The 27,898-nt window shown below is 43.0% G+C and overlaps 1 protein-coding gene across 3 annotated transcripts in view; it reads left to right on the forward strand.

Annotated features, from left to right (window-relative positions):
• The first annotated feature begins 529 nt into the window (after positions 1–529).
• Positions 530–27,898, forward strand: part of ELOVL5 (ELOVL fatty acid elongase 5) — a 40,123-nt gene continuing 12,754 nt past the window's right edge. The window contains exons 1-3 of one of the 3 annotated variants that reach the window (XM_041410676.1): positions 530–585; positions 23,843–23,911; positions 25,767–25,954. In XM_041410676.1, the coding sequence (XP_041266610.1) occupies positions 23,854–23,911; positions 25,767–25,954 (246 nt within the window). In that variant the 5' untranslated portion in view covers positions 530–585; positions 23,843–23,853. Of the gene's footprint in view, positions 586–1,729; positions 1,804–23,842; positions 23,912–25,766; positions 25,955–27,898 lie in introns of those variants that run through there. The other 2 variants (XM_041410677.1, XM_041410675.1) reach the window with 2 other exon arrangements.

Genomic DNA, 27,898 nt, shown 5'->3' on the forward strand with positions numbered 1-27,898 from the left:
AGCTCAGCATATGCATGTAAATTACACAGCAAAACCAGCGGTTTTATTGTATGACCGAGTTAAAAATACTACCTACTTCACTGCAGCTAGAGCTTACATTCAAAAATGCTGTCACGTTGCAAAGCCCGTTACTTCAAAACACAGGAAACACCAGCCACATCTGGCCGGAACCTTTAATGTAGGCCCGCGGCTCACCTCATTACTAGAGTCTTTAATTACATGGTCCCATATTGTTTTTCACAGGGCCCCCCGCTGCCATGGCCGGGCTGAGCGCCCTCAGGGCCCGCGGCCCGCTCCCCTTCCCGCCCGGGACCTGTTGGACGCGCCGGCCCCGAGCCCAGGCGGCACGAGCCGCTCCCGAGCCACCCCCGCCGCCCGATTGGCTCTCTGCCGCCGTGACGTCATAGCGCCCCTCCGCCGCCGCCCGTGAGCCCCCCGCACCACTCTGACGTCACCGTCAGCCCACGGCCGGCGGGGAGGCGGGGCCCGCCGCCCCGCGCCCGCCCCTCGGCCCCGCCCCGCGGCTCGCAGCGGGACAGACCGGCCGGTGCCGCCCGCCGCCCCCAGCGCCGCCGCCGCCGCCAGGTAGGGCCGCGTCCCCGGCCGGGAGGGAGCGCAGCGCCGGGGCTCCCCGCCCGCAGACGGGATGCCACGCGGCCGCCTGGAGAGGGATGCGGAGAACGAGGGGGGCGGGGAGCACGGCGGGCGGGGGGCGCCGCTCCGCGGGGCGCGCAACAAGTGCGGCGGTAGCGCTGGCCGTGCGCGGAGCGGAGGGGGGGCTTGGTGCCCGGCAGGGAGCGGCGGTGCTGTGGCCGGGGACGGGGCCGGCGGTGGCGGGCAGGCCGGCCGGCGAAGGGAGGGGACGGGGCGGCGGAAGGGACGGGGCTCTCGCCGGGAGCGTCTTTTCCCCGGTGCAGTTTAGTCCAGAGCATGATGCAATCCCGCATTGCCATGGATACCGCATCCCGGGCGGCGGCGGCAGCGCTTTCCGCCGTGCGGGGCACGGGGTGGGGTGAAATAACAAGGGCAGGAAGGGAGGAGACCCCGCACCTCGGCCCCTGTCCTTGGCCGTAGCTGCCTTCCCGGAGAGCTCGCGGAGGGCTGAGCGCTGCCACGGCTCCAGACAGAAACCATGATCCGTCTTTTTCCGCCGTGGCGGGTGTGTGGGGTGTGCATCCCGCCAGCCCGGCCCCGCTGAGGCGGCTGCTGCCGGCCGCGGAGCAGCCCGGCGGAGAGGCACGGTGTCAGCGGAAGGGCTCGTCGGCCTCGGAGGGGAAGGCTGTTACTTCTCCTTCTTCCCTGAGCTCTTGCCCAGCGCCCCTGACCGCCTTAGTGGTCTGGAGCTGGAGCCGCTGGCACGGTAGTTCGCGGGTCCGTGTGTGGGACAGGGCAGACGCCGAGTTCAACCAGCGCCCTGGAGATGTGCAGTGCTTCTGAAAGGGCCCGTTTTAAAACTTAGGTGTTTAAAGAGTAAATGCCTTAGGAAATGAGCAGAAAAGGAAGGGCAGACGACAGAAATGTGTCAGTGTGTCAGATGCCTGTGCAGGGACTTTCTTAAAAACTTTATGGCTTTTCTTTTATCTCTTCATCTCCTGGAAGCCCTCGGGCACTAGCAGCATTCGAAGCAGTGCCTGGAGTTATGTGAGGTGTTGTCGTGGGCAGTGTGTTTCCTCCTTCTCTGCCTGCGTTTGTTGCTTTTCTGCCCTCATTCCTTTTCCCTGATTCCCAGGGATGCAGCATCTGAGGATCCCGCTCCAGAGAGCTTTCCGGTATCGATCTGTGCTGTGAGTCTGCAGACAGAAGGTCAGTTTTGCAGACCCGGGCAGGAGCAGTAGCACCTTGGCTTGCTCAGCACGGAGGGCTCCTGGCAGACAAGAGAACTCGCTCCGGCAGCTGGGTGCACTGCCCGCTCCGTGCCCCAGCCGCCGCTGAACGGCAGTGCCCCGTACGGCTCATTTGTATTCTCAGTGCTTCGGGTGTTCTCTGATGCTGTGGGATTCAGTGCCATGGCCGAGTTCTCGTGGCTGTGACAGAAAACTCCAGCAAAGAGCTCAGTCGGCTCCTAGCGATGGCGGGGGAAAACGAGGCGGGGGCATGGCTGCAGTTGGGATGCTTCCCATCAGGAAGTCTCTAAAACCGCTCTGTGCAAATGGAAACACGCCCTGCAGCTGAAACTAGAGGAGGATGAGCCGTGCAGGCGTCTCCCGTGGCGGCGCAGCCTTTCGCCGGAGTTTTGGGCCAGGTTGTTTCCAGGGTGAGGTTATCTCTGCCAGAGCAGCTCCCTGGCAGGAGCTGGCAGCCGCGGGCCTGCCGTGGGCCGCCGGCTGAAGTTATCGCCGCTGGCCGCGGCTGGCTGCAGGGCTGGCGGCTGCGAAGTTTTTGTAGGTGGGGGCTAATGGTGCTGCTGCATCAGTATTAAGCTGCTAGTGTAGAGGAAGGGGATTTATTTGGTTTAAGTAAGAACTTGTTAATAACGCTGAGGAGTTTTGCGATGTATTTCACTCTAAGCCCTTCTTGCTCCTTTTAACAGCCCGAGATTTTCCTCTGCTGTTAAAATACTTCATAGCTAGAGAAAAGTCCTGGTGCGGGCTCACCGCTGCTAACAGCAGCTGAAGCTGTGTCGGGGAGAGTCAGCCTGTGGCACACGTGATCATCTGATGCTGTTTAGCAATAAAAGCTTGAATTTTTAATATGAGTATTCATGTATTTGTGGTGATGCTTTCATAGCAGCAAGTAGCCAACGCATGTACTCTGGCTGGAGGTAGCTGTTCTTGCACACAGAGGCAGGATTTTACATGAAACTTGTGATACCTGGAGATAGCTGGGGTCAGCTGGGTGGAGATCCCTTCCCAACTTTATGTGAATTTAGGAGCAAATTAAAAGGACCACTGTGCTGAGTTTGCTGAAATTACGCTTGGATTTGCCCCTGGGATGCTGTTGCCAGTTGATATTGGTCAAAAGCACTAGAAGAGATGCCAGAATTTTGCTTGACTTTACTGAATTTCATACAAAGCACACATTACATATGTAATGCATGCTGGAAGCTGTTTTTTGTGGTTTTTATTCATAAGTAGCTAAATGAATTTGTCATGTGTTCTGACTTAACTCTCCTGTATTTTAGCATTCAAATGCAACCAGGGAGAGCAGCGGTGCAATGAATATGCAGTGTGGTTTTGTCTTGCAAGCTGGCAAAGGTCCGCCTGATGGTCTCTGTACCTCATGCTGCTTTTTAAAAAACAGATGCACTTTGTGAGGTAGTGCCTTTTGCCTAGCAGCAGCTGATCAGATGGACTATCTTTGATTAAAACTCATGCATATTTGGTACTTAAATATAGCATCATTAATGGTACTTAGTTTATGTGCTGTCTGACCAGTCTCTGGGTTTACTTATTGCAGTATTTTTAGTAAGTTGATGTTGTTCTTAAATTTCTCAGCATGAATTCTTGTTACATTCCTTGTCTTTAGTACAGCCAGAATTGAAATAAAATATTTTGAATTCTCTAGTCTAATCTCTTCTTTCCCTACTGACTTTCATTTTGTGTTGTTTATAAGAGGAATTAACTTAGAGAAGATAACAGAACAAAAAAAAAGTAAATTTGAAATACTTTTTTAGATCCATCAGGCCTCTGGGCAGTTCCTTTAATTACACTTTCTTTTGCAACTTGCTAGGAGCAGAGTTTTGAAAATATGTTTGAAGATTCAGATTTTTGGGAATGATGGTGGAATTGACAGTATTATAGGATTTCAAGCTGACCTGATGCTCAAGTGTAGCAGCCACAGATGGAGAGCCCAGCGCTAAGTGATCCAGAGCTGCCTCTTTGCAAGCAAGCACGTTCCTTGTAAGGGACATTCAGTTGCTAATTGGTTAAATGCTCTCAAGTACTGAGCTGACCTCATTCCTTTACCTTCCTCGTTTTTGGGGCAGTAAACATTGCAACATCAAAAGCTTCTGTTTCTGCTGAGCTCGGGGGAAAAAAAGACACCCAGTCAAAGCACAAGGTTAAAATGCTTTTCTTCTGGCTTCTTCAGCGTGGTCTCAGCAACCCTCACTCGGTGGCAGACAGAGCAAATCTCCCAGTTAGTGCTGTCTGCATCCCACCTGAGAAAACATTTTGAGAGAGAAACAGCAGTTGCCTACAGTGCCCTGTTAAAACACTGTCATGCCTGTGTGTACTGTTGTCCCCTGACTCTTTTGGACCTAGTGCTAGAAGGATGTCACCAGTGAGCCTTCGTTCTTGCTGCTGCCTGCCCCGTAGGCAGGGCAGGAGCAGTGTGTGGTGTGGAGCCGTGGCTGGATGGGAGGGTGGGCTCAGTGCCGTGTCCCGTGTCACCCTGCTACCCACATGGCAGGGGACTTAGCTCTCTGGTCTGGGTTCCCACCGCAAGGGCAGGAGGCCAGAATGCCTGTGCTGTGCGGAGCTGTTCCCTGTGACAACTCATGCCAGGAAGGCTCTTTTGGACTGAGAAAGTCCTTTGGAGTGAATGGGCTCTTGGTGGTGTGTTTTTTGGTTTTTTTGCGTTTGTTTTGTTTTTTTTGTTTTTTGTTCAGGACATGAAGGTTTTGTTCTCTGACTTTGAACTGGGAAAGGCAGGGATGCTCTTTCATTGCTGAAGAGAACACCCACAAATATCTCTACCTGTTCTTGGCATGTTGTTTTACTCCTGCTGTCTTAAAGTGGATCACAAGCAAATTGTTGGCTCTTCACAGCTACAAAAGCTCCACTTAGATTTGGCAGCTCTTCCTTTAGGGTGAGAAGGCATGTATTGGTAATTATGCTGTTTACTATAACCTCCCCTGCACAACAACTCATTCATTTTGTCTTCTTAATGTCAATCCTCTTTTGTTATCTTCTGTCATTACCATGTCCTGAATTGGTTGTGTGGGAGTGAGATCTATAAAACTGTTTAGACATAGGAATACCATGGGGGCTGTTGGCTTCAGCTCTTGCAGTAATGCTTTTGTTTTTCTGTTTTTACAGTGTACAAAATTCTTCCAGGCTGCAGCATAAGCTTTTCAAAGCTGTTTTGCTATATAGTAGACTGGAGTAACTGATGCTTTCTGCATGATAGTCAGAGCACACTTGTCCATGTGCGTCCAGACACTTCAAAAAACTGGCAATAATCTTTGTAATGTAGTTGCTAATTTGTTTTGTGATTCTTAAATGTGTTAAAAATGTAGAGATTCCTGCAGTTTGTACACACTAGCATTGAAAATGCTTTTTCCCTTAAATGGAAGAACGCACAAGGACAAATGAAAAGGATAATCAATGAATTACATAGAAGTTGGTCTGTTCGAAACTTTTTTCCAGGTCAGATTGCTTTGCTATGACCTTTTCGAAGTCTGTTTAAATTTGGTGTTGCAGCAATATGGTTAAGAGGGCATTGCTTAGGCTGGCATCCCTGCATTTCCTGAGTGCTGATTGGTAAAAGTGATTTATAGCTGGGTTTCTGAGGGCACTGAAGCCTGTCCCCATCATCCAACAGAACAGCAGTTAGATCTTTGTTTGATGAGGGTAATGCAAACAGTGACATGAATTGATTTTTTTTTTTTGATTGATAAATCAAATAAATGCTGCCTTCAGTCTTATTACGGAAATAACTTGTAGAGTTGCTGTTGACTGTGTATGCATTGGGTTTCCTTATACCTATTTAATGAAATTAATCTCCTGAAATTTATTGCCTTGGTTTCTCTGTTTGTGTTTTGGCATTTAGAACACATTATCTTACAGGGCAAATAAGAGCGCAAGAGCAAACTTGTCTGAAGTATGTGGTTGGTAAATGCTTTCCTGCTGTACTGGATGCATTGGAGAATTATTTCATTTTCTTGGTGAAATAGTCGACTTGCGTGAAGCAGGAATAAACCTCCTCACCAGGTGTAGAGATTTTACAAAAAAATGCATGCTGCTAAGTGCAATTGTCACTTCTCCATGAAGAAATTAATCATCCTACTTATGCTGAGCTCAGTGCCATGAGTTGAGCTGGCCTTGGCGTCCCCTTGCAACTGGGTATTTTTCATGCCCTTCTTAGAACTTTATTAACTGTGGAGTTTGTGCTTCATTAATGATAGCTTTGTTAATGACCAGTGGCATACTGGGCAGGTAGAATTATACAGACATTTCATGAACTTGTATTTAAGCTAAAGTTGAGTCTATGTCAAAACTTGGTGTCAAACATACGCCTGCCAACTGATATGCTGTGGGCAGTGACTAAATATGCTGAGTTGCCCTAGAATTTACAGGAGATAAAATTTGCTTGTGCAATACAGCAAACGTGGAATAAACCTTTTTTCCCTGCATTTTCAAATTGTGCCCTGCACTTTGATCCCTACATAACCCTGTTCTGTGAGACTCTGGGTCAGTGATTTGAGCAAAGTGACTGTTCTTCTGTTATCACTTGGAAGTGCTCCTCTCCTCTCCCTCTTGACCTTGAGAAAACTGTTTCCCTTCTTGCCAGCTGTCTTTGCAGTGATTGGAGGGTAAGTGCTTTCTTCCTATGCGCATGTTCAGGCTCTCTGCTTTAAAACATGTGCTTGATTTCAAAAAGGATGTAGTCTTGATTTCAGGTAACACTCCAGCTTTTTTGTATTCCAGTGGGAGTTTTTGTTGGTGTCATCTTAAGGATGTTATCAGGGTTAGACAATAACTAACAAGTATTAATTTTGCAGAATAATGTAGTTTAATGTATTAAACCAAATACACCTCATATGTTTAGCTAGTTAATTCATAAGCAGTCAAATTTGTAATTTTTCTTTTTTTTTTCTCCCTCACTTTTTTCTGTTAAAAGTTTGCTGGGAAGCATTTCAGGTTAAAGCAGTATTTCTGCTGTGCCTGTGGTGACTGAAGAGCCCCTAGCAAGTGCTAGTTGTGGGAAAAAGCCTTCTTCCCTTAGACACCAAACAGTTAAGGTTTGGAGCAGACCACAACTTTGTGGAAGAGCAGCTCCTCTGCTGAGTTAAAACCAGCTGTTAGAAATTAATAAAATAAAATTACTCTTACATTTGCCACTACTGTATTATTGTCAATATAGTGGTCTGAAAGTAGAGGTCTAGTCCTTGAGCTGATCCTGTGTCTTCGGGTTTGGGTTCACTTGAGACAATGAAGGTTTGGGAAGCTATACCTTTATACCTTAATCTATGTAGGCTTCCCCATAGATTCACTATTTCTATGCACATAATTGAATCAGAAAGCTTCGCTTAACCTTTTTCTGAAGGAATATTTCCTGCTCTTGGGTTGCTTTAAAAAATACTAGTGTTTCAAATCATCATTTTGAGAATCTTCTCCTTGCCAAACAGTAGGGAGAACCTTTGACTTAAATAACAATAATTAAACCTTTAACCGGTTAGGAGGATGACATTCTTCAATGTTTAACATCGTCCTGCCCTTTAGAAAAAGAAACTTGAGAAACCTTTTTGCATGTTGAAGTTCAGATGTCATGTTACTTCGGGAGCATGGCCTGTGTGCCTGCTGGAAACCACCTGTGGGGTCAGTTCATTCACCTGGCTGCTCGTGAGGAAGGGCCACTGTTGGGAAAGGCACGCACAAAAGAATCTGGATTTGGCTTTGAAGGACGCAGTGAAAGTTGTGCTTGCATTTTATGTACGTGCTTCTGTGGATTGCAGGGCAGCAGATGCTTATGGTGAGCGTCTGATTATGGTTTGGTGGTTCATTTTTGTTTTGCAGTACTGATGTGGAGAGTTTGCTCTTAGCTGATCACAGACCCTGTGAACTGGTGCAAACTCATCTGGCTGTCCTAAATTAGGGTCATGCATTTGTCCCTTGCATCTTACATTTATCCCTTTATTCACTTGGTGTACAGTGGCGTTTTGGCATGTTGTTAAGGTTTGCATTAATCTTGTGAGCATGACGTTGTGCATGCATAAAGCCTCATTAATGGGGAAAATACCTGTGTTTGTACAGCGTGGTGCAGAATGTTCTTTTTTTTATCAACATATAACAGTGACAGAAAGTAAGCTGCCAGTCCAGTAGGCCTGGTTACTTACGGATTTTCTTCTCTGGGTCTGTAACATGCCTAAGCAGAAAAGCCTCTTTCAAAAGATTTGAGCAGGTTTTTTCATATTTTTTTCAATTCTGACTTGTTTGCCTCCCAGAAGGCACAGCTTAGACCATGGTTGCCTCTGCAGCCTCGTGTTTGCTCTGGCTGTAGGAGGGGTGGGTGGGTTTACCAGGCCTCAGCCACTAGACTCGGCCATGGGCTGGGAAGTTTTATGTGAGTGTCTCCATCACCATCTGCAAGAGCTGAAAACACAGTGTAAGGACTAGAGGAGAACAAAAGTACAAGGGAACACCAGCTATACAGGGTGGCAAATCCTTACACAGAGATTGAGATGCCACTGAGCAAGTCAGTAAGGAGTACTGCATTTATTTGTTCATTTAAAAAGGAGGAGTAAAATAATAGTAATACAGGTAATCGCAGAAAGGCCACTGTGTTTCAGTGTAGATCATTGCCTTGCTAATGCATGAATTGTTGCTGCTGCCTCTGCTTTCTTATAGGTAAAAATTGTGTATGGCTGTAAGTCATTTTTACAGTTGACAGTGTCAGACCACTTGCCATGTGAGTTTAAATATTAAGAGCTCTGTGTCCTAGTTTCATCTGGAATGATTTTCTTCTTAGTAGCTGGTACAGTGCTGTGTTTTGGGTTTAGCATGGGAATAATGTTGATAACACACTGATGTTTCAATTGTTGCTGAGCAGGGTGTACTCTAAATCAAGGACTTGTCAGTGTTCCATGCTCTGCCAGTGAGCAGGTGGATAAGAAACTGGGAGGAAGCACAGTTAGGACAGCTGATCCAAACTGGCCAAAAGGATATTCCATACTGCAGAATGTCATGGTCAGTGTGTAAACTGAGGGGAGTTGGGTGGAGGCTCCAGTTGCTGTTGAGGGATGGGCTGGGCATCAGGCAATGAGCAGTGAGCAGCTGTAATGTGCATCACTTGTCTTTCTTAGGTTTTATTCCTCCCTGTCTCTCTTAATCTTCTTTTTCATTATTGTTATTGTTATTGTTACTGTAATTATTAATTTTAGTTCATTTGTTAAACTGTTCTTAACACACAGGCTTTACCTTTTTCTGATTCTGTCTCCTATTCCATCAGGTCTGCAGAGGGGTGAGCAAGGAGCAGTGGGGTGTTATTTACCAGGTAGGGTCAAACCATGACACTGTCCTCTGGTTTTGCAGCCTTCATTAGGATCCCAGGTACTTTTTTCTAGAGGCCATACCCAATTCTCCACTTTTACTTGACGGGTTCCCAGAATCTCTAACTTCTTTATTCTTTTTTTAGCCCTTTCAAAACCGTCATCATCTCCCTTTGAAGCACACAAAAGCAGGCTGCAAGTCTGGTCATGCCTTGCAGAATAAAAATAATATCCCTTGGTACTTCTTTGTATTGATTTCTTGTTCTATCACCACTGCTAAGTGGCTGCATTATGGTGCAGGAAGGGACTGCTAATGTTGTTTTCAAATGCTTCTCTTTTTTTTTAAAGTCTGTCTTAATTGGATCATACTTTCTAAATTCAGTGCTGGACTTGTTTAGATCAGAGACTCAAATCTAAACTCTAGTTGAACAATTGCAGAGCTATGATGAATTTCCAGTTGTGCAGACTGAATGCTACTTGGTTTCACAAAGCACCTCTGGCTCAAACAGTGCATCAGCTCAGGTATTGGTTGCATATAGCAGTGCAATTTTCTAAGCGTCTGTGGGTTTAACTTCGTGTCTTAAAATAGACATTTAGGAAGCTGTTAAAGTACAGTTTTGCATCCTGAAGGATGAGAAACAGACATATTTCTCTGTGAGAGCACAGTAATGTTGCCAGATTTTAACTACACTTCACAATCCTCTTGGAGTGTTTTGTTTACATTCTTTAGTGTTGTGTTGCTTTCAAAGGAGAGATCCATGGCCTTGGAAGAAGATGACCATCTTTGAACTTGCAGTGACTAAGTGGCCAACTGCACGTGTGAAAAAGCCTAGCAGAGAAGTTATGTGGTTTTCCACCCCGCTACTTAATTTTTTGTTGCTGCACGTTTTTGCATTTTCCTATGTCTGTATCTATTTTTCAGTCTTTGCTTTTTAAAATCTTACTCACCCAACACCCTGTAGGGTTGTTTTGCAGAATGGAGGAGCAAGGCTGGGTTTTGCACCAAACCAATTAAGAAGCTCTAATCATTGGTGGTTCTGGCACATCCTCACCTCACAGCGTTGTTGCTTTTCTAAGATTCTTACCAAATTCCCACCTAAGCTGTCAGTCATTAACATGGAAGTAGAATATTAACAAAGGTTTTTTGGTAGTTTTTAATTTTTGGGTTTTTTCCCTACCCTTATTGCTCCACCACATACCAGTTCCAGTGTGGGGATATGAATTTGAGCATTTTTTAACTCCCTGATCGAGAATAACAGGTCTCTTTAATTGAAGGGTCCTTTCACTGCTGTTTGGTTTAGAGATGACACATCTGTGTGGAGGGCTTGTATTACACAGAGATAAGAACATTGTGGAAAAATAACCTGCAACTATAGGGAATGGTGTTTTGATACTTGAAAAATTGCTTAATGAAAGAGCTTTTTGCACAAAAACATGTTTTGCTTTTAGCATACAATAAAAATAGAAATGTGGTTGTGGTGAGATTCCAGAGGGGAAAACTTTGAGAGAGCTGCTGACGTGAGGAAGCGATGTAATTGCCTGAAGTATTATTCTGTATCCTACACAGTCTGTACAAAACATAAATTAAATAGGCACACTCAGAATGTACAGGGTTTACTTGCTGAGAAACTTCTAATATGTTGACATTTTTATAATTAATGCGCAGAGTCTTAATATGGAGGCTGAAAAGCATGTTTTTTGCTCAGAAGTTAGAGTTGCTTTACAAGTGTTGCTGATGAAATACTACTTGATTCTGTCCTTTCACTCCTGGCAGAACATAAGCACTGTAAGTTAGGTTTTCACTTTGCTTCAGTCAGCATTGCTTCCTGTGTGTAAATCACAAATTACACAGCAATGTGTTTTTTTCATCTAACAAATTTAATAATAACCTTTGGCCATCAAGTAAAAAAATACTTTGTGATATCAGGAAGTCAAACCTCCCACTGAAATTTAGTCTTGGGTTACTGTGTTCAAGATGTGTCTCAAATCACTAGTAAGGTTGTTGTTTGTTGTTTCTTACAGCATAACGTGTTCCTTACAGTATAACATATAAGGCTGAGCAATAAAGGAGATTCTTCCCCTCTGTCCTCAAGCCCCTCAGGCCAGGGTGTAGCAAGACATTTTGGTCATATTCACTGTCTGCTTAGCTTTTTATTTCCATCTTTTTCTGTGTGTTTATTTTCATTAGCACCATTTATGTTGGGATACTTTAGCTGTGTTTAGATTGAATAAAACATTCAAGTTGCCTTTTCTTGAAATAAACATTTTCTTGGTTCTTCATGTGTTTGGTCTCTTGATGGTTACTTTTTTCCCCCTTTCCCTACCTAACCTGTCTTGAGACCATCCTTAGTCCTGCAGTTTTCAAGTCAGAAACAGGCTAACACATCCTAAAATCTGTCTCTTTCATAGTTTGAACATATCAAGGTTGGATTTTTTATTGTTGTTTGCTTTTTACAGTGCAATAATCTGTCAGTTCATGCTGCTATAATTATAATTAAGAAATGTTCTAAGCTAGCTCTGCCTGACATATCCTGTATGACCTTTTGTTACTTCATGCTTTCTTTTTTCTGCAAATTTTGTACTTTTCACTAGAACCATTCTTATATGTAAAATGTTGATTGTGCGATGCATTTTATTTTGGCCTTCTCTCAATAGCATTTTAGAGTCTCACATTAGACATTCTGCATCTTCCATTTTGCCTTTTTGCTGTGGTTCCTTGCTGGGTGCAGTGTGATGGCTGTGCTCATCTTCAGCCATGTAAGACCTCTTCATCACCCACATGTCCACGTCGTGCTGCTGCTTCTCCTGCAGTGAATCAGCAGTGGGATGGACCCGGCTGAAAGCTTGGTTTCTTTGGGGCTACCTCAGTTTTTCCAGGTTCCTTCCACCAAGGCGTGGTGGAGAGTAGGGAAGGAACGAAAGCAGCCTTGCAGCTGTGTCAAATCTGTTCTTGTCCGCCCTGGGTATGGCGGTACAGATGGTGACATGGTAATGGTTGTAGAGTGGACCGGGCTGAATGGAGAACCTAGAGCAAGGATCAGGTGATGTGATGACTGAGCCTGAGGGTTGCTGATGGGCATGAGCTGGCATCACAAGTGGATGGCTGGAGATGCTTATCTTTAGGAGAGTTAAGTTGCTGAAGATGTTGTTTAAGAGGCTTTGCACACATTGTGAGGCAGAGGAGGCATGTCTGGTGCCCCCTTTTCCAGGGGACTGCTGCCCTGCAGAGAATGGGATAGCTGCAGGGTTGGGAAGGAAACCTGTTGCCTGCTGTTTGGCTGGATTTTGTTTTGTCCCTGTATTTAAAGCAGATGTATTACATCAAGTTACAGTGCTGACCCTACTGTTGTTCCAACACTTGTCAAAGTAGGAAGCAAATGTAGCAAAACCTTCTGCATCTTGGTGCTGGAGCTGGGGGCTCAGTTTAGCTGTGTTCTTCCTTGGAACAGATTTTAATGGCAGCAGGGTTTTCACTGCACCAAGAATTTGATACCTCTTATTGAAAGAAATGAGTGGCCGAACTTTGGAGAAAAGGTACCTATTTTCCTGGAATTCACTGCCTGACTTCTGCAAGTAACTGAAGCCTTTATATTATGAGCTTGCAGAAAACATCTTAGAAGTTGCCAGATATATGGAGTTTTTTTCCTCCAGTAGTCTATTTGATATTCATAGAAAGAGCAAGTGATAAGATCACACACAGCTGTACCATTACAGAATTTCCTTTTAATTGGTTGGCTGGTCTTTCTAGCCTTAAAACAAATAATAAAATATAAGAAACCACAGTACTAGCCTCCTGGAGCAGGGTCTTTTGATGAAGTAACATTTCAGAAAGTGCTGCCAAAATCAAACAAAGGAAATGTGCAGGTACCAATGCTTTATTTTCTAACGACTTCAGGAGTCGGTCCTCTTTCATGGGCCTTTGTTACAGCAATGATTTGGTACCCCAAAAATTCTCAGCAGAAGTTGGTGTGACATGGGTCTGGTGCAGGCAAGGATGTTCATCTCCTCAGGACTCGCCAGGCTTTGCAGTCCTGAGCTTCTGTAACAGAAATGCCATCAGCTGGCTGCATGGTTTTGGTAACAAGAGCAATTTATGGATGTGCAAAGTGTTGTACAAGAAGGGAAAGGTGTGGGGGAATGATCTGACAAATGCATCTGTAAGAAATCTCCTGTCTCTTTGTTTTCTGTCCCTATGCCTGGACACGTCATCTTCATTTCAGTACTCCTGCATCCTGGGCAGGAGCAAGGTAAAAAAATTGCTTTCTGTAGTGTTAGCCTTGCAGGTGGCTTTTGAATAAGAGACCAGAAATGAAAGGTAAAATCCTTATGGCAGTCTGCACTTAACTTTTTTCCCTTCATCTTCTCAACTCTCTTTAGCTTCATGGGCGTCCTGAGGCTAATTTTCAATTGTGAGCTGCAGCTAACACTGTTATCACAGAATAGCTGAGGTGAAACAGACCCACAGGGATCATCAAGTCCAGCTCCTGTCCCTGCACAGGACCATCCCCAAGAGTCACACTGTGTGCCCAAGAGGAGCTTCTGTAACAGAAATGCCATCAGCTGGCTGCATGGTTTTGGTAACAAGAGCAATTTATGGATGTGCAAAGTGTTGTACAAGAAGGGAAAGGTGTGGGGGAATGATCTGACAAATGCATCTGTAAGAAATCTCCTGTCTCTGTTTTCTGTCCCTATGCCTGGACACGTCATCTTCATTTCAGTACTCCTTTTGCATCCTGGGCAGGAGCAAGGTAAAAAAATTGCTTTCTGTAGTGTTAGCACCTTTTTCCTTTAGAAGGGCAGCTAGATCTTAAAAGGTAGTTGATTTTCTGAATAATTAACCTATTTTTTTTTTTTGTTTTTGACTGTTTTGAAGGCAGGGGGTTTAACAGGGCACATAATTGTTAGAATTCTGTCCTGAGGAGTACAATGCCATGGCATGACACTTGTACCTAAAGTAATTTCTTTTCTTTTTTTTTTTTACTTCTCAGAATGGTGGGGAAAGGAAGATTTTTTTTGTACCTTCTTCTATTTAAAGCCAGCTGTCATTCATACTTGCCTGACCTCTCCTCTGTTAGTACTGTTTACTTATGTATATCATGGTACAGTCTGGCATGATGTTCAGCACCTTAAAATGAAGGCACCAAGTATTGGTACAGCTGCAACCACACAGGGTCTCACAGGAGTACAGCCAGAACACAGAGAAGTTTTAAGATTGACTTCTCATAGCATGGGTGACTGCATAAAGAAATGGGGTGCATTTATAGTGCCAGTATACATCCTTTCTTACTTTAGATAAAAGTACAGAAATTCACTTTTATTGAGGAATGTAACTGCTTCAGTGTATTGCGTGAAATTTTGTCTGCTGGGGCTCTCCAGAGAATTTCACTTCTCCCACAACACTCCAGGTACGAACCCAGAAGCATTGGAAATAGAGTAAGCACACAAATAAATACTTAACATAGTGTAGCTTGCCTAAGGGTGACTTGTTTGTGTGCTTTTTCAGTGTGATCTGGTTTCCAAAACACAAGTGGTCCTCTGAAAGGTGTCAGTTACCCACCTGAACACAGGGGTTGTAGTTTCACATCTTAGCAGGGCATCTTAATTCAGGTTTTATGTGCACTCTTATCCCTGTACAAGTCAGATTTGCATGGTGTAGCATTACCTTTGTGACTGTCATGCTCAGCTTTCATGGTCTTCTAATTCCTCTACTTTTTGTTGGATTGCTGTATCTAGTCAGCATGTGAACCTGAGATAACCTTTTTATAGCTAAGCTTCATTTACAGGATAACTGCACACAGCCATTTTTTGCTTTGTAGAGTGTTTCACATGTGCAGGAGAATTCTAAGTACTTTTATAAATTAGATGGCAAACTTTCATTTGTCAAGCTGCTAAATGCAAGGGAGGTAATCAAGAGTTATATATCTCCATGCTTTGAGTTTTATTCTTGAGATGTCCCCTGGGTTCAGAGCTCAGTGCAGGATTTTGGCAGGAGGAGTGAGCAGGTGGATGACAAATGTTCTTGGTATTCAGATTTGGTGGTGCAGATGTGGGTGTTGGAGGAAATGAGGGACACGTGGAGGGAAAAAGTCCCACTTGTCACTCTTTTTTTTCCTACTTATTTTTAAATTTTATTATGCAATTATGAAGCATGGGCATTTAAAGAAAAGGTTAGTTGAAGCTTACTGTCTTGAGTACGCACTGCTCTTGAATGCAATGGCCGTGCAAGGCTGGGCTTCTCCATTTTTGGCCCTACTGACTGTAGTCTCATTGGTTCTATTGTTAGAAAATGCATTGTTTTGACCAAGAACGCTCATTAAAATAGGCTTTGGGGACTGTAACTTTATTTTCTCCTCTGTAATCACAGAGATTACAGGAATCCCATTATTTAAGGAGAGAAAAACTTGTCAGACTTCCTTGCAGGTGGCTTTTGAATAAGAGACCAGAAATGAAAGGTAAAATCCTTATGGCAGTCTGCACTTAACTTTTTTCCCTTCATCTTCTCAACTCTCTTTAGCTTCATGGGCGTCCTGAGGCTAATTTTCAATTGTGAGCTGCAGCTAACACTGTTATCACAGAATAGCTGAGGTGAAACAGACCCACAGGGATCATCAAGTCCAGCTCCTGTCCCTGCACAGGACCATCCCCAAGAGTCACACTGTGTGCCCAAGAGCATTGTCCAAACACTTCTCAAACTCTGTCAGGCTGGTGCTGTAACCACTGCCCTGGGGAGCTTCCAGTGCCCAGCCACCCTCTGGGTGAAGAACCTTTTTCTAATACCCAACCTACACCTCCCCTGGCACAACTTCAGGCCATTGCCTCGGGTCCTGTCACTGATCACCACAGAGCAAAGATCAGTGCCTGCCCCTCCTCCTCCCCTCACAAGAAGCTGTAACTGCAGCGAGCTCTCCCCTCAGTCTCCTCCAGGCTGAACAGAACGAGTGACCTCAGCTGCTCCTCGTAGGGCTTCCCCTCAAGGCCCTTCACCATCTTTGTTGCTCTCCTTTGGACACTCTCTAATAGTTTATATCTTTCTTACCTTGTGGCACCTATAACTGCCCCAGCACTCGAGGTGAGGCTGTCCCAGAGTGGAGCAGAGCAGGACAATCCCCTCCCTTGCCCAGCTGGCCATGCTGTCCCTGATTTCCTCAGGACAGGGCTGGCCCTCCTGGCTGCCGGGGCACTGCTGACTCACACTCAGCTTGTCATCGACCAGGACCCCCAAGTTCCCTTGTTTTCCCAGCTGCAATACCAGCACAGCTTTGCAAAAAGATGGAGCTTCAGATTAAAAAAGTAGCTGTTAATAAACTCTGCCCATAGTGCTTTGGGAGGGGGGGCTTTGGAACAAAGCTGTCTAGCAAACACTGTGCTTTGGCTTTTCTTAGAAAAAGTCAACTTGTTGCTCTTGGGTCATGTACATATTCCCCCTATTTCATCTAACCTAGTTTGATGCAGACTCTCTCTCTTCTGTTGCAATTAAAAAAAGAAAAAGGAAGCAGTTCTTAAACCCTAGGCAGAAGTTCTCTGCAGTGTCATTGCTGTATATAACAATTACAGCAGTTGAAATAAACCTGCATTCTTTGCCTTTTCTTCCTTCACATTTTATTTCTGTAAACACTCCTTCAGTCTTGATGGTGTTGCTCTCACAGCACGGGCTGTAAGCTGGCAGCGGTGAGGAGGTTTCCAGGATGGCAGTGCTGGTGTACGGGCACAGTGTTCAGGCACAGGATATACCCCCTTGAACACTTCATTCCAGGAAAATGCATGCTCTTGTGAAAACCATGCTGCTGAGCGATCCCAGATCTGCTGCTGCTCAGGGGGGCTCTGCAGCATAAAATGTCCTTGTTTGTTGATGGATGCTGGATGCATCCTTCTGGCATGTAGAGGCGGTCATGAACCATTTTCTTCTGATTCTTAATACTTCCATGAGTGTGTTCGTGTGCTTGCTTCTAACTTGCTCTTCCTGCTTGGCCATCACCTTTGGTGTTTTCCCTGTCTGAAGTCATCCCATGCCATATCAAGAGCTGTTGAGTGCAAGGGGATGAATTTCATGTGAGTGTTCTAATCCTAGGACAGTCAAATCCTAATTTGAGCTATTTTAGATCTGCTGAAGGTGTAAATAAAATTGCAGGAACCTATTATTTCTCTTAACTTACCTATCTGAAGATTATTAGATTCTGATTTCGTGAGGTGTTGTATACTGAGTGCAATTAATTATTCTGTTTTGCAGTATCCTTTCTTGTATTTATTTCTGTTCTGTAAAATACTTTCTTACCACATCTCTGTTTATGTGATAAGGTAACCATTACTGAATGCTCATTAAAATAGGCTTTAACTGTAACTTTATTTTCTCCTCTGTAATCACAGAGATTACAAGAATCCCATTATTTAAGGAGAGAAAAACTTGTCAGACTTTCTTGCAGGTGGCTTTTGTATTTATTTCTGTTCTGTAAAATACTTTCTTACCACATCTCTGTTTATGTGATAAGGTAACCATTACTGAAGGATTTGAGGGAATGGAATGACAGGAGAAGTAATGTTATGAAATTACATATATATATATATGTAATTTCATGACATTACTTCTCCTATATATTACCCCCTATATACACCCCTGCCCAAAGTCTTTCTTTAAACCATGCATTTTCAAATTATTTGAAATCCCACTGAGGTTAAACTGTTTGAAACTAACTTCTCTCCTTTGTCCCACATTTGTTACACTTCCCTGAATTTTATAGAAATTATTTATTTCTGAACTTTCTTATGCTGGTGCTGCTGGTGAGTGTGAAAGCTCAGCACTGTGGGTCCTCATGTGTCAACAGCAGGGTTTGCTGGAGGGTTTGCTGCTGATGCCAGGGGGCCAAAAATCTGAACCACATTGCTAAAGATAGAGATTCAAATTAAAGTTTAAAATATCTTCTTGTATTTTAACAAAACTAAAGTGCAAAATCTGCAGCACTCATGCTTCACCTGGTTTCCCATAAAATAAATATACCTATACTTCTAGATCCATATGGACTAGAGTTTATTCTGAAGTAATTTCTGTTGCTAACATTAAGCATGGTTGGGCCATACGAGGGTGTTCAGAAAGGAAGAAAAAGGGTAATCTGGAGTTGGCAGGAAGTTGAAAGGCAAAAGGAACACATTCAAAGGGCGGTTAAGGCTTAGGTTATTGAAAAGAGAAACTGGACAGCTTTGGCAAATGGACAGAAAACGGTGACAGCTTTGATTATCAGTGCTGTCTTCCAGTTCTCAAGCAGCTGAACATTTTCAGTTCCAGTACATCTACAAAAGCAAACAGCAGTGTGGTCACTGGGTTTTTGTAGGAAGGATAGTTTGTACTTTTGGAGGAAAAAGAGGAGTCACCTCTGCAGTGGCAGGGACTGGGAAACATTACTTTAAAGAGAAAACACAAATCAAGATTTCCAAAAGCAAAAGCAAGTGCCTAAATTTAGGCTTTGAAGTCCTAATTTAAGAACAGAGAAAGTGGCTGTTTTCCAGAAAGGCTGAGCAGCCAGGCCTGACAGCACATTTCTCTCAGAAGCCAGAACAATTATTTAGATGCCTATTTTGGGGATTTTATTAGAACTCAAGTTCAGGCACTTAGCTGTGAAAACTGGGATCTGTTTCAGGGAGTTCTTGAGCAGCTGGGTGAGAGCTGGAGCATCCTTCTGAAAGGGAGCAGGCTCCCAGTGCTTTGAGCTTTCAGCTTAAAATGTTTTTTCTGCTGCTGTTTGATTTGCTTAAAAAGGGTGCCATGGGACAGAAAGCAAACCTTTATATTTTTGTGCATCATCTTTGCATCTGGAAAGTTACTCCAAGAAGAAACTCAAGAAACACCATCAAAATGTGATGAAGAATTTTTAAATTACTTCAGAGCGTAAACCCTCTAGAATGCATTTTTGTGGAAATTATAGGAGAGAATTTCCTTTGAAGGGCGGAAGCTGGTTGAAATCCTCCAGTATGTAGTAGCTGTTTCCTCAGAGAGTAGTTTCTTTGCATTAGAAGAGCAGGTTGTCAATGCTGGTAGCCTGCATGAAACACTTTCTGTAAATAAATTTTTGAAATGTATTCTACATGAAAAACATGTTTCTGGGTAGGCTTTAAACTGTATTTTTGATTGTCACACCAAGAAGCACCGGGGCTGTCAATGCCTGGACTGAGCAGTAGGGCAGAGCTTCACATCTTCTGCCCAAATATTTGGGTGGCTGCTGGAGCATGGTGGTTGTCTCAGCTCATAGTGCCAGAAATGAACCCAGGATGCCAAAAGATCCATAAAAACCTGTCTGTCAAAATCCAGAGGATTACTGAAAATGTAGTATTTTAATGATGTTGCTCCGTCTTGTTGGGGCAAGGTGCAAGTTTACACTTTGTTATGTTTGTGTTGCAGAATTAAAGTCCAGTAATTTTGCATGTTTAAAGCATGAGATAGGGTTTTTTTGGTCTGGATTAGCTATTTGGACTTGAAGGAGTGAAATGTCTTCCAGGTTGTAAGCCTGACTGCTTTCAGATTCTGATCCAGCTTACCCTGGTCAAGTGCCTTACTGCACTTTTACTTAGGTAAAATTTGGTAGCAGAGAGGATGATTTATTTTTCCATTGTAGAAAGGCAAGTTAGGAAAAAATAACTGTTGTATAAAGAGATATGTGTTTTAAAAAACATTGTGTGGCCCGGTTGGGTTTTTTTCCCCTGACTGTAGGTACTGAATTAGGCTATGGATGTAATCAGTCATTTTCTACAAGGCCTTTGACACAGTGCCCCACATCCTTCTCTCTAAATTGGAGACATATGGATTTGATGTGTGGATTGTTCACTGGAAAAGGAGCTGGTTGGATGACCACATCCAGAGGGTACTGGTCAGCAGCTCAGAGTCCTGGTGGACAAAGCGGTGTCCCTCAGGGGTCCGTAGTGGGACCAGTGCCTCCATCAGTGACGTGGACAGTGGGATCGAGTGCATTCTCAACAAGTTTGGCAACAACCAAGCTGAGTGGTGTGGTTGACATGCCTGGGGTGCCATCCACAGGGACCTGGACAGGCTCAAGAAGTGAGTCTTGGGAGCTGCATGATGTTCAGCAAGGCCGAGTGTGAGGTCCTGTACCTGGGCTGGGGGAGTCCGCAACCATCAGTGTGGTTTGGGGGATGAAGGGATTGAGAGCAGCTCTGCTGAGAACGTCTTGGGGGTGCTGGTAGAGGAGAGCTTGCAAACCAGAAAGCCAGTTGTGTCCTGGGCTGCATCAAAAGCAGCGTGGCCAGTAGGATGAGGGAGGGGATTCTGCCCCTCTGCTCTGGTGAGACCCCACCTGGGGTGCTGCATCCAGCTCTGGGGTCCTCAGCACAGGAAAGACATGGACATACTAAAGTAGATCCAGGGGAGGTTAGTGACTGGAGCACCTCTCCCTGTGGAGACAGACTGAGCAAGTCAGAGCTGCTCAGCCTGGAAAAGAGAAGGCTCCAGGGAGATCTTATTGTGGCCTTCAAGTACCTAAAAGGGACCTGCAAGGAAAATGGGTACAAACTTTTGGATAGGGACTGTAGTGTTAGGACAAGGGGCAATGGTTTTGAACTAAAAAAAGGCAGATTTAGACTAGATGTGAGGAAGAAGTTTTTTCAGTGAGGGCATTGAAACACTGGAACAGGTTGGTCATAGCGGTGGTAGATGCCCCACGCACAAAAAACTTTCAAGATTGGATGAGGCTCTGAGCACCTTGAGTGGAAGATGGTGGGGTAGTTGGACTACATAAGCTTCAAAGGTCTCTTCCAAACCAAACCATTCCATGATTCTGTGAACAGTGTGCCTTGTTGTGGGATGACTTGTAGGTAAAGGAGCATTGCTGCTGCTGATCTGCTCATGTATGTGGTCAGCTGCAGAATTTGCTTACCTTACTTTCAGTATTAGGAAATAGGCCAATCACAGTGCTCCAAATGGCCACTGGTTTAATTTTTCTGGGAGTCGATGTTTCTCTGAATTGGGAAACTATTATAATTTAAAAAGAACCCTTGTAGTTGCTGCTGTTGAAGCAGTGTTTAATGTTGTGTGGCTGTTGGCAGGAGACTTGATGCATTTTCACATGACCCCCTCTGGAACAAAAGCAGATTGTTTCCTTCTGTTTTTCTGTTACACAAATGAGTTCCTTTTGAAGCAATTTCTTTTTCTGCAAATTCTGGAAATCGACACCAGGAGTAGTTTTTCCTTTGCTGTGTCTTTTACAATCTGCTGTTGGATAATTCTGGCACAAAAAGCTGCTTTGGGGTACCAGCTCAAAAAAGCTGAGACCTCTGCAGAGAGCCTCCTCCTCTTGGGGAATGAGTTTTTCTTCCAGTTTCATAGAGGGCTTCTTCAGTGTGGACTTTGATTTCTTGCTGTCTTTACTATAGCTAGGCAGAGTTTGTTTCTGGTTTTTAAGTTGTTTCATTTACATATATGCATTTTTAGTGTCCAGTAAATATAGCAATGTATGTAGCAAGTCACTTCTGGATTGAGCTTTTTTGTATATTTTAGTATAACAAATCCTTGGTTTGGTACCAGCCTCTGCCATCTGAAGCCTTTGCCTGAGAAGCACGGTTGAAGTCAGATGCAGATTATTGGCTGATGCATAACTAGACCAATTAGTAGTGGATGAAAAGAGCAACAAATTGTTTAAGTGGGGATCTCAAACAACAAAATGAATCATGCACAGGGAGTGGGTTTTGTGGCAATATTTAATAGCTGACAAATGAAAAAAAAAAAAAAAGATGGGATGACAAAAAAAGGTGCTTTCTCTAAATATCTTTTTTTCTCCTTGTAATTATATACTCATTTCTCAAAGCCTTCCTGATGTTCATGCTTCTGGTGACACAAGTTATATTTCCTTATTCCTGAGACACCAGTGTGCCAGTGCTGTGGCCATTCACACAGGTGCTCAGAGTACCATAGCTGGTGAGGTGACATAATCCCAAAAATGCACTTTATTCTGAAGTGTTTGCTTTCTTGGGCTGGGCTTCTTAAGTCAGAAAATAAACCCAGTATGAATTAGGGCTGCAAAATACTTTTAACACTTCTGATTATTTTGATCAAGCCCTTAAGTTTGTGCATAGTGACCAGATTCCAGTGATATTTCTGTGGCTTTCTGTAGTCCCAAGCACTGTGACACAGAAGGGAAAATCCCTTTTGTGTGTCCCTGAGAGCCGGAAGGGAACGGTGCCTGGGGCCCTGCAGTGGAAGGGAAGGAGACCACAGAGTGGAAATGCAGGACCTAAGCCCCTTGTATTTGCTTGGGCCCATGGGAAGTCAAAGCCCCTGCAGGCCTTCCAGCACTGCCTCCCAGTGCCACTTGGCACTGGGGAGAAAACAGAGTTTGCATCCTGCTTGGCTTTTCTTGTTGGACCTGGATGAAATTGAGGTTTCAGTCCCAGATGACTAAAACCAGAGGATATATGGTTAATTTAACTTGCATAAATCCCCTAGAGATGGGATTTTCACATTTTCACAGGTGGGAGATATTTCTTTAGGTAGAACTAAAAAAAAAAAAAAAAAAAAAAAGATACTTTTTTTTTCTTAGCAAGTCACTACAAGCTTGTGTAATTGTTTTGGTTGGTGCTGTGGGTATACTGACAGCTTGTGTTGCTTATGTTATTTTCTCATAGCTAAAAATTGTTCTTAATATTAGTACTTTAGGAAAGGAGAAACACCACAAAATGAAAACCATTCTATTAGAAGTGGATAAAATTTTATTAGTGAACATACAGTACAGTTCTGGATAGACAAGAGGAAATCGGAAGAGTTTAATTTTTCTTGTTTTGTTTGGGTTTTTTGGTGGATTTTTTTGTTTGTTTTTTCTTATTGAAGAAGAAAATTACTTCCTCTTCTCTTGAGAACAGCTTTGTGCACAATTGTCCCTGCTTGTGGACAGTTGCTGCTTCTTTCCTGCTTTAACCCTAGTGAGGTACCACACCGTGAGTGCCTCTGTGTTACCAGGTGCTTCCAATAAACAGTGGCCATGTGAGGACCTGACAGATGACATTTGAATTACTCTACTGATTTTGGATGAATTTTATTTGGTAATGTCTTACCAGTAAGCAGTTTCTGGAACTAGAGATGCTCATGCTATGAGATGCTGTGTTTTCTCCCTGGAGTCTGCAGCCCCTCTGTCCCTGGGTGACTGTTGATCTCTTGGTTTTATGGGCTGTTAATCAGAGCTGTAATCAGTCACCTATCTGCAGGTGATAGCAGAGAGACAGTGTTTACTTTTTTCCTCCTTCCCTCCTCTTCCCTAGCTAGCCTTGCTAGTTATTTTAGACTCTTTGTTAAAATAGCTTCATAGTCTTTATCTGAAAATTTCAATGTTGCTGCTTTCTCAAAGTTCCGTCCTCCTCCTCAATGAGGGCTCTTTCAAGATGCCAGCTTTTATTTCCATGTACAAAATACAGAACTAGAAAGAACTTCAGGTTAACCTGAATTCATTATTTTAAGCTTCTGTGCACCTATAACTATGATAAAGTGCTTCAGTGGGAAATGCAGCTCATACACCAATGACTCTCTGAGACTAGAATAAGCTTTATGTACTTAATATGTGCTGAGAAAGTCCATTATGTTTGCTGGAATTTTCGCATACTCGTATTTTCTTTGTTAACCCTAACAGAATGTGTTCAGATGCTGAACAGTAAACTATTTTCCTGAGAAGAAGAACTAACTTTCTCCTTTTCTTTCCATTTCAGTAGGTTGTATAATGGAACTTGTGGATAAAACAATCAATAGTTACTTTGATGTTTGGCTTGGACCCAGAGGTAAGATTTCTCAAAAGTTAATAAATAAATGCATAAATAAAAGTAATATAATAAATACATAAATAAACTGATCTTCTTAGAACATAAGAAACATTTTTCCTCTAACTTGACATTGACAGGTGACTACTTTCTTTAGAATCTGCAAAGCATCAAAATGTCTGACGGTGTAATAAATAAGAGTCTATTCAATGCTCCTAATCTTTTGACCTGAAGAGGTCATTCTTCTTACTATCAGTTAAGCTCATGTTGTTTGTCTTAGAGGGTGACATACCTCACTCGGATTTTTGCTGCTTTTTTTTTTTAATTTAGTAATAGCTTTTATTCTAAAAAAAGCCACTTTAATTTACTTTTAATGAAATAAAAAATACTCTTGCCTTCATAACTAGATCTTCTCTGGAATTTTTCACTAAAAATATCTATGGTTTTTGAGAAACACTGCTTCTTTGAAACCATTCTTTTTTGAAGAAGCAATAGCTTTGGTAGGTTTTGCCCAGGGAAAAGCCCTGCAGGTGGAGAACTGCAGTCCTGGTCAGTGTGAGGAAGCCAGAGACTGTGGAGCCAGGAGGAGCAGTGGTCTCATGCTGCAGGGTTGGGTAGGATGATCCAGTTCCACCTGGTTCTGACCAGGGGGATTAAATGGCTGCATCCTGCACAGAGTGTGCAGAGCAGTGCTGCTCAGTGGCGTGTGCCTTCTTCTTCTGACTGCTGCAGTAATGCCTTTTCTCTGTCCCACTCAAGATCCAGTGATGGTGCCCCTTCTTCTCAGGAGAAAGTCTGCAGGAGATGGAACAAGCCTCTGATTCTTCTAAGTGTGTTTTCTGTTTGCTTTTATTAGTATCTTGGTGCCCTTGTTGCCTCTCTCTTCATACTAAGCCTGTTTAAATTAGCCTGGATGTTCTGATGTAACATATGCATGTGCTGGCATATGGTCTCTATTTGCTGTGTGAGAAAAATCATGAACCATAAAGGTGGCAAATCAAAACAATTCCCTGCCTTGCCTACCTACTTTCCAACCTACAGTTTTAAGGCCTCCTTTCATACATTCAAGATTCATGTATGACTCTAGAACTAAGTCAAGACTGTGAATGACAGCAATACTTGAATTATTCATTTATAGTTTGGTTAACTTGGTTTCAGTACTTTGGGATGACTTTAGTGAGAGGAGTGAGGTACTGTGCTGTTGCTGGGTATGGACAACACAGATGTGGTTCAAAAGGATCACACTAATGTTCCAAGTAGTCCCCTAAAGAGGGTGGTTTATGTGCTTTTCCTGAGAAGCTGATGCATTGCCAACCAGACTGGTTACTCAGCTGCTCTGTGTACCATTGCTCATGCAAGGACTTCAAAGTTTAATTCTTTCTAATAGCACATACGTAAGTCTAATTGTCTGAGGATTGACTGGAAAATAATTATTAGGATCATCCACCTATAACTACAGAGGTACTGCTGCACTCCTAGGTTTGCTGACTCTAGGAAATAAGATATGTACCATCAGGAAAGGTTGGCTTGAGAAAATATAGGGGAGAGATTTGTTGAAGCTTTTCTTTATAATTATCTGTGGTATTCAAGTGGGTGACAGTTCTGAATGGTAATGAGTATTTAAAAATAATAGTAGTAATAACTTAAGAATATTGTCGCCTTAGGAAAATAATTATTTCTGCTTTCTTAAATACGTAAATAAAATAGTTGTTTGTAATTAGCAACGTGGCCATTAGCAAAAGGGCTTGCTGCACTTTCTTTGTCTTTCTTTGGTATTCCAGCACTGGAATAATTTTGGGTGCAATTATTTTTAGTTGTGTTGAATTCTCTCCTTACAAAATCTGAGTGTTTGTATGTTTTTGTTTGTTTGTTTCAGACCCCAGAGTAAAAGGATGGCTTCTTCTGGAGAACTATACACCTACCTTTATCTTCTCAGCCTTGTACTTACTGATTGTATGGCTAGGACCAAAGTACATGCGGAATAAGCAGCCCTTCTCATGCAGGGGTATTCTAGTGATCTACAACCTTGGACTTACACTGCTTTCTCTGTATATGTTTTATGAGGTAAGAGAAAAAGGGTTGCTCAGGCTTATTTTGCAGGGTCTGTTTGAATTACATTGGCTTGTGGTGAAAGTAGAGCAGTGCCTCTGAATTCGGGAAGCAGATGCAGAAGTGGTGCAACCATTTTCAATGTCACTTGTCTGGAAAGAAAACCCTAATTGTAGTGTTACCTCTAAGGATGGTGTGAAACAAACCTTGCCTTAAACATCCTTGCAGACCTTGGTTAGCAGTGTTACAAATGCACTTTGCTCAGGCGGCGCAAGTGGGGTCCTGATCCTTCAGCATGAACTTGGCTCCTCCTTCAGTAACGTCTCCTTGCTCAATGTGATTGTGCTGGTGGACTGTAGAAAGTACTTTGTAGCAAAACTGTGGCTTTATCTGCAGGGCAAAATGTTTTATTCGTTTGTGTTTAATCATGCACACACTCCTCGCATCTATTTCTGTAAGCTTGCAATAGGTTCTTTTGCATCCTCTTAGTCTTGCTGGGAAAAAAAATGTTGCTGAAACAATGCCATTGTGATTCATCTGTTTTTTTGAGCTTAAAAATCTAAACATAAAAATAGATTTCAGACTGAATTGAACTTCCTGTTGACTTATTTTCTTTTGTAAAAACCCAAAGATTTAGGCAGTGTAAAGTTTTCCACTTCCCAGAGAGCTCTTTAGCTGCTTTCACTCAGAACTATCTGCTTTTGTTCAAGTGAAAATGAGGAACTGTGGTAGTGTAAATAATGATGTGGTCAGAAAATTACTCTTTGCTTTAATGTACAGAATATTCTGGCACACTCTTAACCAAAGTATTTCTTCTTTCTGTAAAGAGGTATTTAATTTTCAACAGCCTCTTTTCAATTCTTTCACTACAGTCTATTCAAATACAACCTAGGACTAAAACTACTAATCTCTCTCTTTTTTTTTTTTTCTTTTTTGCATGAGCTTAGGAGAGAATATAAGCTGTGCTTCCCCTTTAAGTTTGTAGTTAATTCTATAGTGTTTTACAAGGTGAGTGTTTAGGGATGAAGTGATTTAAATTCAATGTTGTTTCTCAATGTGTAGTGAATTGTCTACTCAAAATTTATTGGGTTGGTTTATTAAGAAATTTGATACTTAATTGTTCAGTTGGGAGCAGTAGGATTCAGTAGGTACTTGGAGGAGCAGTAGAATTCAGTAGGTACTTGGAACTACTTCTGTTCTTGATGTGCTTACATTTCTAAATTCCTTGTCAGGGTGTTATAATCCAGAAAAATGTGTGTTGATCAGTTTAATTTGTCTAAATGTAGTGTTGATGTTGACTTCAATATCCATCTGCATTATTTGATGCATGTGTTATTTACAGTTATATAGTGATCTGTTGTGTTAACCTCCAGTAATGTTATTGAGAGTTTAGAAGTGCAGACTCTTCTTCAGTTGTACCAAGTGTGAATACTTGGAATAATACTCATAGCTTCTAAATTACTGTAACATTCTGCTGTGTTACAAAACCTGCTGGTAAATTTGAACATGAGAAAATACCCGAACTGTTGATCCTATAAACGTCTTTTTCTTGCTAACAATAAACTGGTTATCAAGGGAGGACTGTTCATTATATGCTGAAGAAGTCCTCATACTTGTAACCAGATAAATAGTTTTTCTATTGTGGAGCAATGACACAACTAAAATACAGTGAATATTAAGACCCCTCCTTCCTACATAATAAAACACTTAATGTGAAAATGAGTGTTGCTCTTAATCTAGTATTATCCATATGGAACTGTTTGTTGGTATTGTGAATATACCTTCTCCTCGTAAATGGACATACACAAAGCTAGAGCGTTATGAAGATTATTAAACACATTATAGTGGCAATAAAATGTGGTTGGCAGCACTTACAAGCTGGATGTGAGGGCAGGTGATGCTCTGCAACAAGGGACTGATCCCATAAAAATGCTGCCAAGCAGAGAGCCATGCTGACTT

This window comes from Onychostruthus taczanowskii, unplaced genomic scaffold (assembly GCF_017590055.1).
Source record: "Onychostruthus taczanowskii isolate IOZ18803 unplaced genomic scaffold, ASM1759005v1 scaffold33, whole genome shotgun sequence".
NCBI lineage: Eukaryota > Metazoa > Chordata > Aves > Passeriformes > Passeridae > Onychostruthus > Onychostruthus taczanowskii.